At 41.1% G+C, this 16,053-nt stretch overlaps 1 protein-coding gene across 1 annotated transcript in view; it reads left to right on the top strand.

Moving 5' to 3' along the window:
• Positions 1–16,053, top strand: part of CDCP1 (CUB domain containing protein 1) — a 55,911-nt gene that overhangs the window by 22,110 nt on the left and 17,748 nt on the right. Inside the window, exons 2-4 of the mRNA XM_075921871.2 lie at positions 1,345–1,557; positions 4,941–5,297; positions 8,378–8,746. Coding sequence (XP_075777986.2) covers positions 1,345–1,557; positions 4,941–5,297; positions 8,378–8,746 — 939 coding nt within the window. The remainder of the gene's footprint in view (positions 1–1,344; positions 1,558–4,940; positions 5,298–8,377; positions 8,747–16,053) is intronic.

Here is a 16,053-nt window from a genome sequence, read left to right as displayed (position 1 = left end):
GCCGGATCACAGATGTTGCTGGACCAGAGAGGTTCAACCTGTACTTTAAAAATGGATGTTAGGTTGTGTTACTCCCTTCTACTTTAGTAATAGAGATGTAGCTGTGTTAGTCTGGTCTTGCTGAAACAAAAGACAGGACTATGCAGCACTTTAAAGACTAACAAGATGGTTTATTAGGTGATGAGCTTTCATGGGCCAGACCCACTTCCTCAGATCAAATTGTGGAAGAAAATTGGCACAACCATATATACTAAAGGGATACAATAAAAAAAAAGTGAATACATAGGTTAACCTCTCCTCCTCATCTCCCCTCTGTTCTAAATTCTGATTTGTCTATTTTCTATGTGTTCCTTTTTTTTTTTATTGTATCCCTTTGGTATATATGGTCATGCCAATTTTCTTCCACAATTTGATCTGAGGAAGTGGGTCTGGCCCATGAAAGCTCTTCACCTAATAAACCATCTTGTTAGTCTTCAAAGTGCTGCATAGTCCTGTCTTTTGTCCTTTCTACTTTGTTTCTTAGCATCTGCATAGTGCCCTGCCCATATGTATTGTCACTAATAGTGGTGAGGCAATAGGTGCAGGGTGCTGTCACTGCACTCTTACTAATATGAGTGCTTTCTGCTATGTACAATTACTCCAATTAAGGCTCATTTTCTAATCTGACTGCAATATACGCTTCCTGAATTGAATCATAACCTCATATGTGCCTGCAGACATGGAAACGGATTCTGTGCTAGGGAGAACCGGGCCAAAGCCAAAGTTTGGACACTAGCAGCTGTGAATAGTAAGGCCCAGATCCTCAGAGGAATCTCGACCCAAATGTTACCAATATTAGTGTCTCAACTGTGAGTGGAATAAAACAAGGACAATACAAGTGAACGGATGCAGGAATGGTACTGCGTGTGCAACAGGATAGGTCCCTCAATGGCTATTGGGCAGGGATGGTGTCCCAGCCTTTGTTTGACAGAAAGTGGGAATGGGCAATAGGGAATAGATCACTTGCTGATTATCAGTTCTGTCCATTCTCTCTGAGCACCCAGCATTAGCCATGGCAGAAGACAGGATACCAGGCTAGATGAACCATTGATCTGACCCAGTATGGCTGTTCCTATGTGATACTCGGTATCTTTCTTTTCTCATTTAGCATAAGCAAAAAAATTGGAAGGCAGCTGTTTCAAGTAGGTTTAAAAAGTGTTTTTGTGGGCTCAGTGTTTCAAACTTTAAGAACACAGTTAAAACATTACTCTTTAAAAATGTAATATCCTTGGCTGTGTGGGGAAATGATCTGATATTCACGTGCAGCTTACTTTGAGGCATCTTCTTTTTTTTTTTTCTTTTCAGATTCTTTTGTAATATCCCTTCATGCTGAGGACAACATCACAGTAACAATTAAACGTGCATCTTCTGTTCCACTGCAACCAGACTGTAAAATCTGTTTGAGACAAACATGCAAATCTGAAGTTAGGATAACTACTGCTGTGAAAATAGAAAATTATACTTTCAAGTGTGCAGCACCAGAGAAATTTTTAGTCATGGAAATCCAAAAGAACATTGGTAAGACATGTTTCAAATGTCCCCTTTTAGAATTTCTAACCCCTCCTCACCTTCTAGTTTAGTGTCTGCTTCATAACAACACATGGGGATATCTTGCTCATTATGCCATCTTGTAGTAACTACTATAGCAAGGGTGGGCAATAATTTTTGATGGGGGGCAACTCCAAGATTTTGGTATGTGCTCAAAGGCTGCACTTTTTTATGGGCAGGGGTGCAGGTTCAGGGGGGTGCAGGTTCTGGGATGGAGATTGGATACATGGGAGCAGAGTCCCATGCTAGCAAATCTGGCTGCTGTAGGGTTAGTCTTTTGTAGGTATGAGGTAGAGTTATTGAGATGAATATCCTGGGTTTATTATAATGAGTAAACATTCATAGATGCATGTTGGCGCATAAGACAGGACTGTAGATCTTTTCCACATTGTGCATGCAGTTTATGTATGGTCATTAATGTTCACACTATGTACAGTACAACTATTGGATAACCTATTGTGGGATATCTAGGACTTAATGGCTATCGCTCTGCTGCACATCTGATCTCACTGTGATGATCTGACAGTGCACATACTCTCATCCTCGTACTCCAAAAGCACAGGCCCAAAAGCACAGAAATTATAGCTAATCCTTCTCTGTTAGCTGATACACATTTGGAGAGGTTTGATTCAGCTCAACAGAGGGTGATATACATACATATTACACACAGATTACATTAATAGAACTTAAAATTGCAAAGTCAGGCACTCAAAAGCTAGGAAATGGCAGAATGACGGTTGCCTGTTCACTTTAATTTGTCCCCATTGTGCACGTGCATTACGATGCAGTCTTTAATTGCAGAAGCATACTGTTTTTTCCATAGGGCCCCCTGCATGGAACGCATGGTGCACACTTTTTGTTTTATGCTGTTTGTGCACAAAACAATGAGGGTAAAACAAAATAAATAAGGCATAAGCAGGGGAGCCGACAGCCTGTATGGTGCGTGGGCAAAGTGAGTGGGAGTGGCTGTTCTGTACTCCTGTAAGAGGCAAGGTCTCAGTCGTAAACTCTGAGGCCAGGGGTAGCCAGCCTTCCGAATTGCCCAGTGTGTCCTACCCGCCATGCCTTCAGAGCTGTACGGCGCACATAGCATGGCACTGTGGTCCAGTGGCAATTTAAAGGGCCCGGAGTCCAGCCACTACTGCTGTAACAGCAGGGGTGTCTGGGAGCTCTGGGCCCCTTTGAATTGCCAGGCCCTAGGGCAACTGCTCCTTTTGTCCCCTCTCCCCCGTCAGTGGGCCTGGGCATAAGGCCTTATTTACTTCACACTGTTAAATTTAGCTCTGAAGGCAAAATTATTAAATCCCTCCTGGGTTTTTCCTATGGTGCTCACTACGGTTGTATCTGAGAGCTTTAATGTTAATGGGTTTATCTTCACAACACCCCCTGAGAGGTGAGGGTGTAAAATTATCCCTTTTTCCAGATGGATAGGTGAGGCACAGCAAGTAAGATTAGAGGCATCCACTAATTTTGAGTGCCCAGTTTGCATAGCACCTCATAGTAGGGGTATATAAGGTTATATATATTACGTTTACTGGAATGCTACTGGGTAACCAGCCACACCAGGCCTGAATAGCCCAGTTCACATTGAGCAGGTGGGATCCTGGCTAAGCAGCGGGCTGGCATAACTCCAGCCACAGCTGCGCTGGGCCAGCCAGTGGGTCCCAACCATGGCTACATCAGGCAGGCAGGGATCTAGCTGCATGGCAGGCAGGCTAGCCTGGAGCAGCCCCTGCCGTGCTTGGCAGATCAGGTTGGACCCCAATCCCAGCTGCTTTGTGCAGCCTGCCAACAGTTAAACAGTTAAACTTATACTGTTAAACTTGTACTGTTTAACAGTATAAGTTTAATCATTTAACTGGTTAATTGTTTTAACCGATATTTACATCTTTATAGTGCCCGCTGACGTAGAGTTGCAGCCTTGAATGTTTAGCCCAGCATCTCAAGTTGGGCAGTCCAAGAGGGAGGAATGCATGATTAGTAGCCACCTGTGAAAAGTTTGGTTTACGTGGCTGAAACAGCAGCATATTGGAACTCTGTCGGATAGTCCAGGAAAGAATCCAGTTCTCCATTCAATTGTCTTAGCCATAAGTTGCCACTCCACTCCTCCCACCGTCCTATCATCTCCTAAAGCTTTTTTAAAAAGTTTGCTAGATTTTTTTAGCATGAGGGAAAACGATATACTTTTCCCTTTGGACTTAAAAAATGGCGGAACCATTTTGGCTGAAAATTTCCAGAAAAATATAGCCCCCAAGACAGACATCTGACATGGAAAATTTTGGCCTATATCGTTAAAAATTGATAAACTTTTATAAACAATAGGGTATTAGTTTAAGGCTATCTAATACTAATAATGATGTTACTAGCCTTACCTAGTTATCCGGTTCATGACAAAATAAACATGGGGCAGGACTAATGCAGAAGCTGCAAGTTGGATTTCTTGACTACCATGCAATTGAAAAATTGTAACCAATCACTGCAGGAGGTCCCTGAATGCTTTGGTATACCCAGGGCTGGCAGGAGGCTTTGTTGGGCCCTGAGCATTGGGGTTCAGCTCTGGGCCTTTGGAAGGGGTGTGGCCTTGGGTGGGAAGGGGTGGGGCTAGAGGCAGCTAGTCCCTCCTCCACCCAGCCCTCAGAACCACCCGGGCTTCAACAGTGATTTAAAGAGCCCAAAGCCCCAGGTCCTTTTAAATCACCAGGTCCTGGGGCAACAGCTCTCCCCACTCATCGGCAGCCCTGGATACACCAGTCCCTTCTGGATGCCTGGTAGCACTTTCTGTGTAGCACAATCTTAGCGGCAACTCTTGTAGGCGCTTCCAACATCAGCAATGCCAACTCTTATGATTGTATCAAGAATCTTACTGTATAGGATGTTTTTCTAAACGCTCTCTTTCCTGGAGTCACAAATCTCAGTTTTCATTTAAGAAGAGCATTTGTAGCCCTCATGGCTATGGAGGAAAGCTTGAAAACATGAGTTATGAAGGCTTAAAAATAAAAAAAACTAAAATGTATTTGTTTTTTGAAATCTGACTTTATGAAAAATAATATATCTTAATATTACAGTGGGGTCTGTCTTAAAGTTTTTGAACAGCCAAGGTTGTCCGTAGTGTTCCAGCTTTCTCTAGAGGGCTGCAGGGAAATGTACAATGCATGTAATTTATTGTGTTAAAAAAGCAATTTGCTGCAATTTGTTAACTGTTAAACAAATGTGCACACTGTAATTTAAGTGGTGGTGGGGATTTAGGTATTTTTTTTAGAAAAATATAAACACAGTGAGGGGAGGGGGAAAACAGCAAGTTCCTCAACTGTTGATGCTTTGTGCACCTGCTTTGTGTGTGCCCTGTTTTTTAGATTGTATGTCGGGCCCATGCCCCTTTGGAGATGTTCATCTTCATCCATCAGGATTGCCTCGCCTTAACAGGACCTTCATTTGGGATGTGAAAGCCAGTAAGAAGGTTGGACTTGAACTGAAATTCTCTACACCATGGCTAAGGCAGATTGGGCCCACAGACACTTGTCCCGATTTAATCACTTACAAGATCAGCAGCTATATCGACGCTACTACAGTCAACATTGGAACGTTCTGCAGAAATGGCTCCGTGTCTCGGGTCAAGGTTCAGGGAGGTGTTGTGATGGCTTTGCAGATACCATGGAATTCACATCTCCCCACTTCTGGCTTTAACATAGCAAACAGATCTTCCATAAAAAGTAGGTACAGTATACTATGTACTTGTTTATTTGCAGTTTTAGCTCCTGTAGCTTGCAAAAAGGTTTTTAATCTTTGTACAGGTTGAACCTCTCTAGTCCAGCACCCTTGGGACCTGATCGGTGCCAAACCAGGGAATTTGCTGGACCACGGGAGGTCAGTATTGTCTAGCACAAGGCTACTCAACACATGGCCCACAGACCGCATGCGGCCTACTGCCCGTTTGTTTGTGGCCCGCGGTGCGGTTTGGGTTTGCAATGCGGTTTGGGTTGATATGTGTTTTAGTAATTAAATTCATGGATTGCTGTGAAGCCAAAATAAAAAAGTAGTCAATATAATGGTCTTCTGTTGATATGCATTTTAGTAGTTAAATTCCGGGATTGTCATTGCTCATTAAAAGTGCTGTCATATGGATGGAAATTGAATAAATATTGCATTTTATTAGTAGCAGCAGAACTGACTTACATGGGGCCTGCGTGTTGTGTAGACTTACCTTAATCTTTGTATTCATGCCCGTCAATGTGAAAAGCTATTTTCACATATATTTGCATGTATATGCAACCACGCTTAAGTTGCAGCCCTTGGCATGTGCTATGAATATCATTGTGGCCCCCAGGGCTTCCAAAATTGAGTAACCCTGGTCTAGCAGCATTACCAACACTTCCACTGCTTACTGGACTCTTAGAAGACATATGGGTCCATGGGAGATTTGGCTACACCCATGATAAATGGACATCCAGCTAACTAAAATCATGCCAGACCAGAGAGTGCCGGACTAGAGAGGTTCAACCTATATTTGTTTAACTTGAAATGGGGAGGGAGGAGGAATCATGAAACTAAAAATCACAGACAATATGGCTACGTCTACACTGGCCCCTTTTCCGGAAGGGGCATGTAAATTTCACCAGTCGTCGTAGGGAAATCCGCGGGGGATTTAAATATCCCCCGCGGCATTTAAATAAAAATGTCCGCCGCTTTTTTCCGGCTTTTAAAAAAGCCGGAAAAGAGCGTCTACACTGGCCCCGATCCTCCGGAAAAAGCGCCCTTTTCCGGAGGCTCTTATTCCTACTTCAAAGTAGGAATAAGAGCCTCCGGAAAAGGGCGCTTTTTCCGGAGGATCGGGGCCAGTGTAGACGCTCTTTTCCGGCTTTTTTAAAAGCCGGAAAAAAGCGGCGGACATTTTTATTTAAATGCCGCGGGGGATATTTAAATCCCCCGCGGATTTCCCTACGACGACTGGTGAAATTTACATGCCCCTTCCGGAAAAGGGGCCAGTGTAGACGAGCCCTATAGGTTTAATCACTAGTACTTTCCTATTTTCTCTGCATCCTCACACATTAGTCCCATCTTATTAAAATCCACTGAAATATTTCCAGAACTTAATCATGTTCCTTACTTCAGTGATCCTTGCTATCAATTTTTACTTTTGTAATTACTTTGCTAATTCACTAATGTCCCTCTCCCTTCTCGTAGTTATTCTATTTTTTTTAAGTTTTTAGATTGTCCACTTAATTTCATGATTTTTAGCTTGATCAGTTCACATAATAATTATGAAAAGATTTCAGGTTTCCCTATTTGTGAATCAAACTGTTCCATCCAAACTCTTCTTAAGTTGAGTCTTTATAGGATTTTAAAAACCAAACCAAAAGTATTTGCCAAAGAGTAAAAACATACAAATAACGACGTGATAGGAATGGACAAAGATTGCAATTGAGTCTGTTTAATAGCTTCTTCCTTCATAATTTGCTGATCTCCTCAGATTTCCATTGCAGTTTAAAAAACCATAAGAAGGATGCCTGGAAGATGAATCAGCCTGTCTACTTGTGACTGTATATGTGTAATACTCTGTTTCAGCCCATTCTGTAATGTGAAACTTGCACAACTGTATTTTTTATCTGTAGGTTCCATGGCAAAGGATGGAGCCCTCTGTGAACTGCTCATATAAACACATTTTGGTTTTGAGAAGTTTCCACCTTTTATCTGAATGCCACAGTCATCATTAGTTGTGGGTGGAAAGTGCTTTGGATATAAAACATAGTTGTCTCTACATAGGTAAAAATCAGATATGTGGTTTATCAAGAGGGCAGTCCCACTAATTTTTAGCTGTTGATTAAACAGGGTGTTGCCCTCCTTCATGCTGCGGGTCAGCAATGAGGCCTGAATATAGTAGTAGTTATCCTGCTTTTTGCTTTCTGTAGTGATGCCTGGTTAGTCAGGAGGTTAGTTTTTAATTCACATGCCAAGGATGTTACAAGGCTATGGTCAGGATTCAGCTACTACCTTACACATTTGCGACTTTTGTCTGGTATATTTTTCCTAGATCCTTAGATTCAAATCTCTACACTTAAGTTCTCCAGTGATTTGAATGTCCTCTTGCTTGTGATATTATACATGAAATTCAGAGAGGCAGTGTCAGTAAACACAATTACATGTGTCACACAACTTTCTCCTGTGGTGCCAGGCTGGATTCTTCACACATATAGTAGACCAATGAGCCTGTGTTTTTGGAGCTGAACTCTTAAGCCAACAACAGATTCTTTACAGGCAGTCCCCGGGTTACATGGATCCGACTTACATCGGATCCCTACTTACAAACGGGGTGAGGCAACCCCGCACTAGCTGCTTCCCCCCAGCAGACCAGGGAGACGCGAAGCTAGCGCCCACCCCCCCAGCAGACCAGGGAGACGCGAAGCGGCTTTTCTCAGCAGACACCTCAGCTTGAGAATAAAGGACTGAGGGAAGTGAGGTGTGGGAGAATAAAACTGAGCTCTGGAGAAATGTTTGGCTAGAGTTTCCCCTACAATATGTACCAGTTCCGACTTACATACAAATTCAACTTAAGAACAAACCTACAGTCCCTATCTTGTACGTAACCCGGGGACTGCCTGTACTGTGTTCGATCAGCCTTTAGAGGACAACATCAGCAAGTCAAATATATGCACTCTGTTTTCTTCTATAATTCGGCCTATCGCTGAGATGTATAGTGACTTTTTTTTATTTGAAGGTCTGCTTGGCCATTGCTATTGAACTGTGCAAGTGAATATGTATTTTCTTTAATGGCTGCCTATTTTTTCTGTAACAGGGTTGTGTATTATTGAATCTACTTTTAAAGGAGAGATGTCAGCAACCCTAATGTCTGCCAACTACCCACTGGGCTTCCCAGAAGACGAGCTCATGACGTGGCAGTTTGTTGTTCCTTCTAACCTTAGAGCAAGCATCTTCTTCCGCAACTATAGCCTTTCCAACTGTGAAAGGAAAGAGGAAAGGGTGGAGTATTACTTACCTGGATTGTACGGTAGCCCTGAGGTGTATAAACTGAGCGACAAACAACCTGCCAATATTGCTGGCAATTTCAACTTGTCCCTGCAAGGCTGTGATCATGATGATCAGAACCCTGGAATGCTCCGTCTGCTTTTTCAGATTGTAGTTCAACATCCTCAGAATGAAGAGAGTAAGTAACCACTTGTCCGTTTCCCTCTTTATGCTGCTTATTTAATTTTCTCAGTTGTTTTGTTAATATGAATTTGGCAGAAAGATCGCTTGGAATTAGGCTTTCTGATTTTGTTTATAAACATTGGGGCTGAGTTACACAGGCAGTGATTTTTCTTTTGGGGGGGGAGAAGAGAATATTATTTCTGACTGGCTGCTGTTGGAATCTTTGAACTTTGGATCCAAGTTGAGTTTAAGCAAGTGGGTTGCTAGGCAATGTTGAAAGGTCTGTGGTACTGTGTTGGATGCCAGAGAGGTTTCATTACAGTAAGGTGAACAAGATTCTCTAATCTGTAAACAGGAGTAAAAGATATTAGAAATTTAGACTGCATATTTTAAAACTAAAGCAAATGACACCCCCAACTTCTTTTTCAACACTTATTCTGTGTTTCGTGTCATATGATTTTATTTTCACGTATTTGACTCAAACACTTTCATAACTTGCTGCAAGGGTGGAAAAAATCAAACACGGCAGTGCTAAGCTTGTACATGAGAGCCGGAGACTGGACCTGGCTGCAGCATAATCAAAGTGAAACTGACAAGTTTAACTGAGCAAGCTGAATACAATGCAAGTGGTAGCAAGAGTGGTAAAAAGTAAATTGGATATTTAAAATTACTTCAATTTTAATCCTATGTATTATATTAGTAATAAAATTAAGGACTTCTTTAGTATTGTTCTTGTACTGTGTCTATTGCATAGTATCAGAGAATCTTCCAGCAGGGTAATAATAAAGAAGATAACTTTTATCTGGATCCTGACCCTTTACTAGTAGAACTAGCTGAATGTAAAGAGCACTGTGCTATATCATGTCATTTATCTAGATTAGCCAGGTCATTTTGCATCTTCTGCTGCCCTGCGGTTATTAGACTAACACTTTCATCACCCTTTTGCATCTAAAACAGATTGAGTTGTTTGACCAACTATTGTTAAAATCTCTGGGGCTGTGGGCCATGCTACTTGGATATTAAACATAGACTATCTTGAATGGTTTTAGAGGTCACTTTAAAATCAATATAAAGAACTCCATTTAAAACACTGATTGGAATTTCTTATCACAGAGGAGCACATAGCCTTTTCCTGAGTGAATGATTTTAAGGGGAAAACTGTCCTTGTCGGCAAAACACAAGACAATTTAACATCCTTGCCAAATTTGTTGCATTCTTTTTGGGAAGAAATGGAATCAATCTGTGAAAACTGAAGCACTGAAGAGATCAGCTATGGTTTTTCATAAATGTTCTATGTTGGCCTAACCCATTGCATTTAGTGGAAGCTCTGAATAGTGAGTGTTTTTAAAAATCAACCCCCTGATGTACTGCACTACATGCCTACTAATCTAAACTAATCTCTCCAGAAGAAAACAGTCTGCTTTGTATATGTACTTAGTTACCAGAGAATATGTTCAGATAATGTTACAGGTGTAACTTAAAAAAAATAACAGGATAAGCTTTGCAGTCTGTACAATCTATAGGATTAACATCCAATATTTTAGAGACTGTTATACTCAGGCAACATAATAAACTGTGCTAAAGACAGTTCCTATTTGTTTGTTTTTTTACATTTATGTCTTATGCTTAATGTTTTTTGAATGGAATTTAAATTTTCTTTTCTTGTTTTATTATGACTGTACTTGTTTCTGAAAGTGCCATTAAAGGTTACAGACTCTTGGAGTAGGCCTTTCTAGAGTACATTGACTGAGATTCTGTGATTCTTTCCATTTATGAATTAATGCAAGATCTGTAATTAACGTGGCTTATCAGCACCCATGATTTCAGAATAGAGGAGGCTCCCTAACTGGATGATGATGGGATGTGTGTGTATGTGTCAGGATTCGTTTTGTCTCTAGATTGTTGCTGGCTCAGTGTTAGCCAAGGAAGACTTTGAGAGCTGGTATCACCATATTGTTATCTGACTTTATACATAAAATCCTTTCACACTCCACACTAGATACAAGTGTAGAATGTGCCCTTTTGTGAGTTCCAAATTAGGGCATATCACAGAAAATGTGGTGGGGATAAGAGGTGTCTGTTGTACCTCACAGTTCCTCTCAGAGTAAAATAACTTCTTCTCTGTCATGTTAGAGTGTTAATCAGTATACCATGTCCTGGATGATATCAACATTCATATCAGATGACTTTTGGATTAGTTTAGGATCTCATGGCCTCCGTGATAAGACTAGTACTGATCTGTTAGCTTGTGTCTTAGTATACAGGGGTGGGCAAATTCTGGTCCTTCGCGTCCAAACTCAAAGGCAAATTGGAGGGAACTGTTGTCATGTTGTTATTACCCCCATCAGATAGAGTGCACATATCTCAGGATGGTGCACATATTTCACTGGCCTATTTAATTTCAGAATTCTGTGAGGGAGAACATTAATAGTAGGCCATTTTGTCGAGGTTTGTACTATATGTTAACCATCGTACTTCAACTATCAATATTTCTTCTAAATTTCCTCTCCTTTTATGACATCCTCATGGGTCATTTTGGTATGATGTATGACATTCAATTAATGTGGGGAAGCAGTTACTGCACCAATTGTGTGGAAGTTGCTTTTGGAGTCAGACTAACTGATTATAGTAGAGAAATTCTGGAAGGGCCATGCTGTGGGGAAGGCTAAGGAAACTTTCATTTTCTCCACCATCCATGAACTTTTAGTGATTATCCTCATTCAACACAAGTGCTTGGAGATGCACAAATTATAGCTTATGCAATAAGATAAAATTGCTGCTTTGAGGAATACATCAGTGGAACTGCTATAGGTAGCAAGCAAGTTAGTTACTGTGAGATGCCTCTACTTGGAAACAAAGCCCCTGTTTGTTCACGTTGAAGAATTTTCCACCTACTCTATGAATAAGACTAATTGATCGGACAGGATCAGCCTTCATGATAGAACATATCTGTAGGGAGCAAACATTTTTTAGCGAAAAACAACAAATGGTCTGGTAGCACTTTATAGACTAACTAAACATGTAGATGGTATCATGAGCTTTTGTGGGCACAGCCCACTTCTTCAGATGACCGGAGTTATGAGTTTGGGATGTGAACACTTGAAATAAATAGGAGAGGGGAAGGGGAGGGGTGGGGGGGGTGGGGAAAGAGCATCAGTAAATACAGTATCTGGAGAATAGGTACTTAAACCTAAGCAGATAAAAATCAAACTCAATAGATAGATTCCCATGTCAGGAAGGATACTACTCAGAGAGCTGTTAGCACCTTCAATGGTTGTTAAATTGGAAATATCCTAACCAACCTTCATCACGATTTAAGTCCATTAGCATGTGAATTGAATTTGCGGATGAACTCTAATTCCAAGGCTTCCCTGTGGATCTGGCTTGTAGAGCTGGTTTGTGACAAGACAGCTACTTGAAGAACTGTCATAGTATGATTTGGAAGGTTAAAGTGTTCACCAATAGGTTTCTGTACGTATATCTGATTTGTGTCCATTGATTCTTTCCCGCAGAGACTGTCCAGTTTGTCCAATATATATATATAGCAGTGGGGCACTGCTGGCATTTGATAGCATAGATCAAATTACTGGATGTGCAGTCAAATGACCTTTTGATTTTGTGGCTTATGTTGTTTGCTCCAGTGATGAATTCGCCAGTATAGATATGTGGGCAGAGTTGGCATCTCTTTTGGTTGCATGGCTGTGTTCCTGGAGGCTTATGATGTGGTTGTGTGGTACAGTTACCAGAAAGAATACGTTTCAGGTTAGGAGGTTGTCTGTAAGCAAGAATAAGTTTTTCTCCCAAGGCATCTGAGAGTGAGGGATCATTTTTCAAGATGGGTTGTAGGTTGTGTATAATGTGTTGGAGGGGTCTGAGTTGTGGACTGTAGGTAACAACTAGAGGAGTTCTGTTGTTTTCTCTTTTGGGTCTGTCTTGAAGTAGTTCATGTCTGGGTACTTTTTTGGCTCTATTTGTTTTTTCACTTCTTTCTCCAGATACTTACTAATGCTCTGTTCATCCTCCCCTCCCCCCCATCCCGGCCGCCCTTCTTTTATTCTCTCCCTCCCGCCCTTCCCCTCTCCTATTTATTTTGAGTGTTCACATCCCAAACTCATAACTGGTCATGTGAAGAAGTGGGCTGTGCCCATGAAAGCTCATGATACCATCTACATGTTTTGTCAGTCTATAAAGTGCTACCAGACCATTTATTGTTTTTTTCTATAACAGACTAGCTCCGTTTTTTAGTGAGTTCATCATGTTGGTAGATTATAACCTCCAAAAGGGATGCATGTCCCTTTCTTGCTTTTTAAAGAAACCTTGATGTTTAGGGTAGCATTATTGGAAGAGATTCCCAGAATTGGCCCACCTCTATATATTGAGACAAATGAACAGCTTAGTACTAGTCTTATCATGGGGACCATGAGATCGAAAACTAATTCAACAGCCATCTAACTTCTAAAGACTTGGTGCTAGGTTTACTCAAGAGAGGAATTATTAATTGCCAAAGAAACCACTGTTTGGTGATGATGATTTTTCCAATGACACCTCTGTCTCTTAACTTTCTGGTTTTGGGGGAGGTATCAAAAAAGTTGTGGGAAAGGTGTAGAAGTCTCTGATTCGTTTGTATTCTGGCAATATGGATTTCAGCCAGGATATAATATGGTTACCATACTGGTCTTGTTTGGCTGATTTTACTTTTATCTATTGCTAGCAGCTGTAGACGCTGATACTTTTAGCTCTGTCAGCAGCCTTGAATCAGACTGGCCTCCCATAGGCTGTGTTGACTCACCTGTGAATCTTGACTGAGGAGAATGAAGATGTATCTGAATAACTCTAACCTTTAAGGAACATGCCAAAAGTAGCTATAGGTGGTTTTCCAACTCTCTAGTGCAGGGTGCCAGGGCTGCTGTGGTAGGAGATAGCAAAGTCCACAGGCTGTAGTGCTATCAGTATGTTGATCACACCTCCTTGTTTTGATGTTGATGATGATTTTCCTTGTTGTTGTTTTGTTGTTTTTAAAACTGGATCCAGATTGTAGTAGGCTTCTGATTTACATCATACTTTGCCAAGATAGGGGCATAGATGAGAATAAGATGACATGAAGCTCAGTCCAGAGGAGATATTAACTTAGAGGAAAGCACTTGGCGATTTCACCATATAGATATCTACATGTGTAGGAATATCTCTCTCTCGCTCACTCGCTCTCCCTTTTAACAGAACCGACAAGTTACTCTTAACCTAAAATAGCTTCAAAATCACCGGTTAATGTAAGTTGATACTTCTGGGTAAAGTGCATCCCTGTAGAACTACTTGCTAGAGGAAATGACTTCTAATGCTGTTACATGTATTAAAAATAACAATCCTGTTGGAGACTAGATGGTGAAAGTGATAATGAGCTGTAAAGTTATTTATTGTCAGGTCATTGGTCTGGCTTCAGCTCATGTTGGCAGAAACTGAAAAATTCACCTATGACAGTTGCCTGGCTAAAATGAGTAGATGAGCTCAGAACAATCGCTAGTGGATAGACGTCCACTTTGCAAAACCATCACTTCAGCTGGTGCTAATTTAGGAGGCCAACTCCACAGGGAACAAAGATGGAATGGATTCAACCTACAGGTGATCCATGTAGGTGTTGATCATGACATATCAGCAGTGCAGCTTTTTTGTTCATGAAATATGTTTTAACCTTTAATCTGGCTCCATTCGTAAGCATCAAATACCTCAGATCCTCAAGGAAGTTCAAGTTTGACAAATCATGTTGGTTCATATTCAGTGTGCAATCTGTCTTGATTCTGTGAGTAAAAACATTCAATTAATCCATCTTTGAATCGTTTCTATATTGACAGTAAAGTGGAACTTTATAATGTATTGTGTCTTGCAGACTAAATGCTAACCTAAAAAATCTGGCAGGCTGTTGGATTTTGCAAAATGCAAATAATAAATACAGCAGCAGTCAAAAAAAAGCAAACAAAACGTTAGCAATCATTAAAAAAGGGATAGAGAATAAGACAGAGAATATCTTATCACTGCCATATAAATCCATGGTATGCCCACATCTTGCATACTGCGTGCAGTTGTGGTTGCTTTTCTCAAAAAAAGTATCTTGGCAATGGAAAAATTTCAGAAAAGGAACAAAAATGATTAGGGGTTTGGAATGGCTGCCGTATGAGGAGAGATTAATAAGACTGAGACTATTCAGTTTAGAAAAGAGGAGTCTAAGGCGGTATATGATAGAGGTCTATGAAATCATGACTGATGTAGAGAAAGTAAATAAGGAAAACATATTTACTTGTTCCCATAACACAAGAACTAGGGATCACCAAATAAAATCAATAGGTAGCAGGTTTAAAACAAACAAAAGGAAGTATTTCTTCATATAACACACAGTCAATCTGTGAAACTCTTTACCATGGTGTTTCTTAAAGTGTGTTCCACGGCACGCCGGTGTGCCGCAGAGAACAGAGTTCAAAATGGCCGCCCTTAAAAGGGCAGTGCCTGCTCTCCTGATAAAAGGGCAAACTGTTCGGGTATTTTTGCTTAACAATTTCTTCAAAGGAATCCTATTCAAAGTAGGAATAAGAGATCTCCGGAAAAGGGCTTTTTTCCGGAGGATCGGGGCCAGTGTAGATGCTTTTTCCGGCTTTTCTAAAAGCCGGAAAAAAGCGGTGGACATTTTTATTTAAATGCCGCGGGGGATATTTAAATCCCCCGCAGATTTCCCTATTACGACCTGTCAAATTAGCATGCCCCTTTCGGAAAAGGGGCCAATGTAGACGTAGCCCTTTTGTGCACCAAGTCTATTGAAACTATGCTGGTATTTTGTTTCTATAAGGGACAAACTAATTGAAACTCCATTTAACTTCCAGATTTAAAAGAGAGTTGATATTTGCATGTTCTAACGGCATTCCAAATACTTAAACAAGTTTTACTGCTATCTGTAGCACGTACAATTGGGTGCCAGGGAAAATCATATAGCTGTTCCCAAAAAACAAATATCCTATCTGTACTATTGTATATAGCTGAAATAAATCATAGAGGAAGCGTGGCCTGGTGGTTAGTAGTGATGTAAAAATCTAACTCTTTAAATGGTTAATTGAGAAGCATTAGCTGATCAGTTTGCATTATGGTTACATGCTGGCTTCCGTTCCTGGGGAGCTGGCAGTCGCCCTGCACTGTGGGCTCTGCAGAAAGTTATTCTGCAAGCTTGCAGTGAAGCCGGCTCCTCAGAAGTGGAGCCAGCATCCAGGAGCCAGTGGGTGCCGGGAGCTAGCTGATAAGCCAGCTCCCAGTACAAAACTGCTCCCAGCTGCCGTCCCTACTCCT

The sequence above is a fragment of the Pelodiscus sinensis genome, chromosome 2 (genome assembly GCF_052426305.1).
Source record: "Pelodiscus sinensis isolate ZL-2025 chromosome 2, ASM5242630v1, whole genome shotgun sequence".
In the NCBI taxonomy this organism is placed as follows: Eukaryota; Metazoa; Chordata; order Testudines; family Trionychidae; genus Pelodiscus; species Pelodiscus sinensis.
Note: the sequence above shows the minus strand (reverse complement) of the source record. Positions and strands in the feature narration are given on the sequence as shown.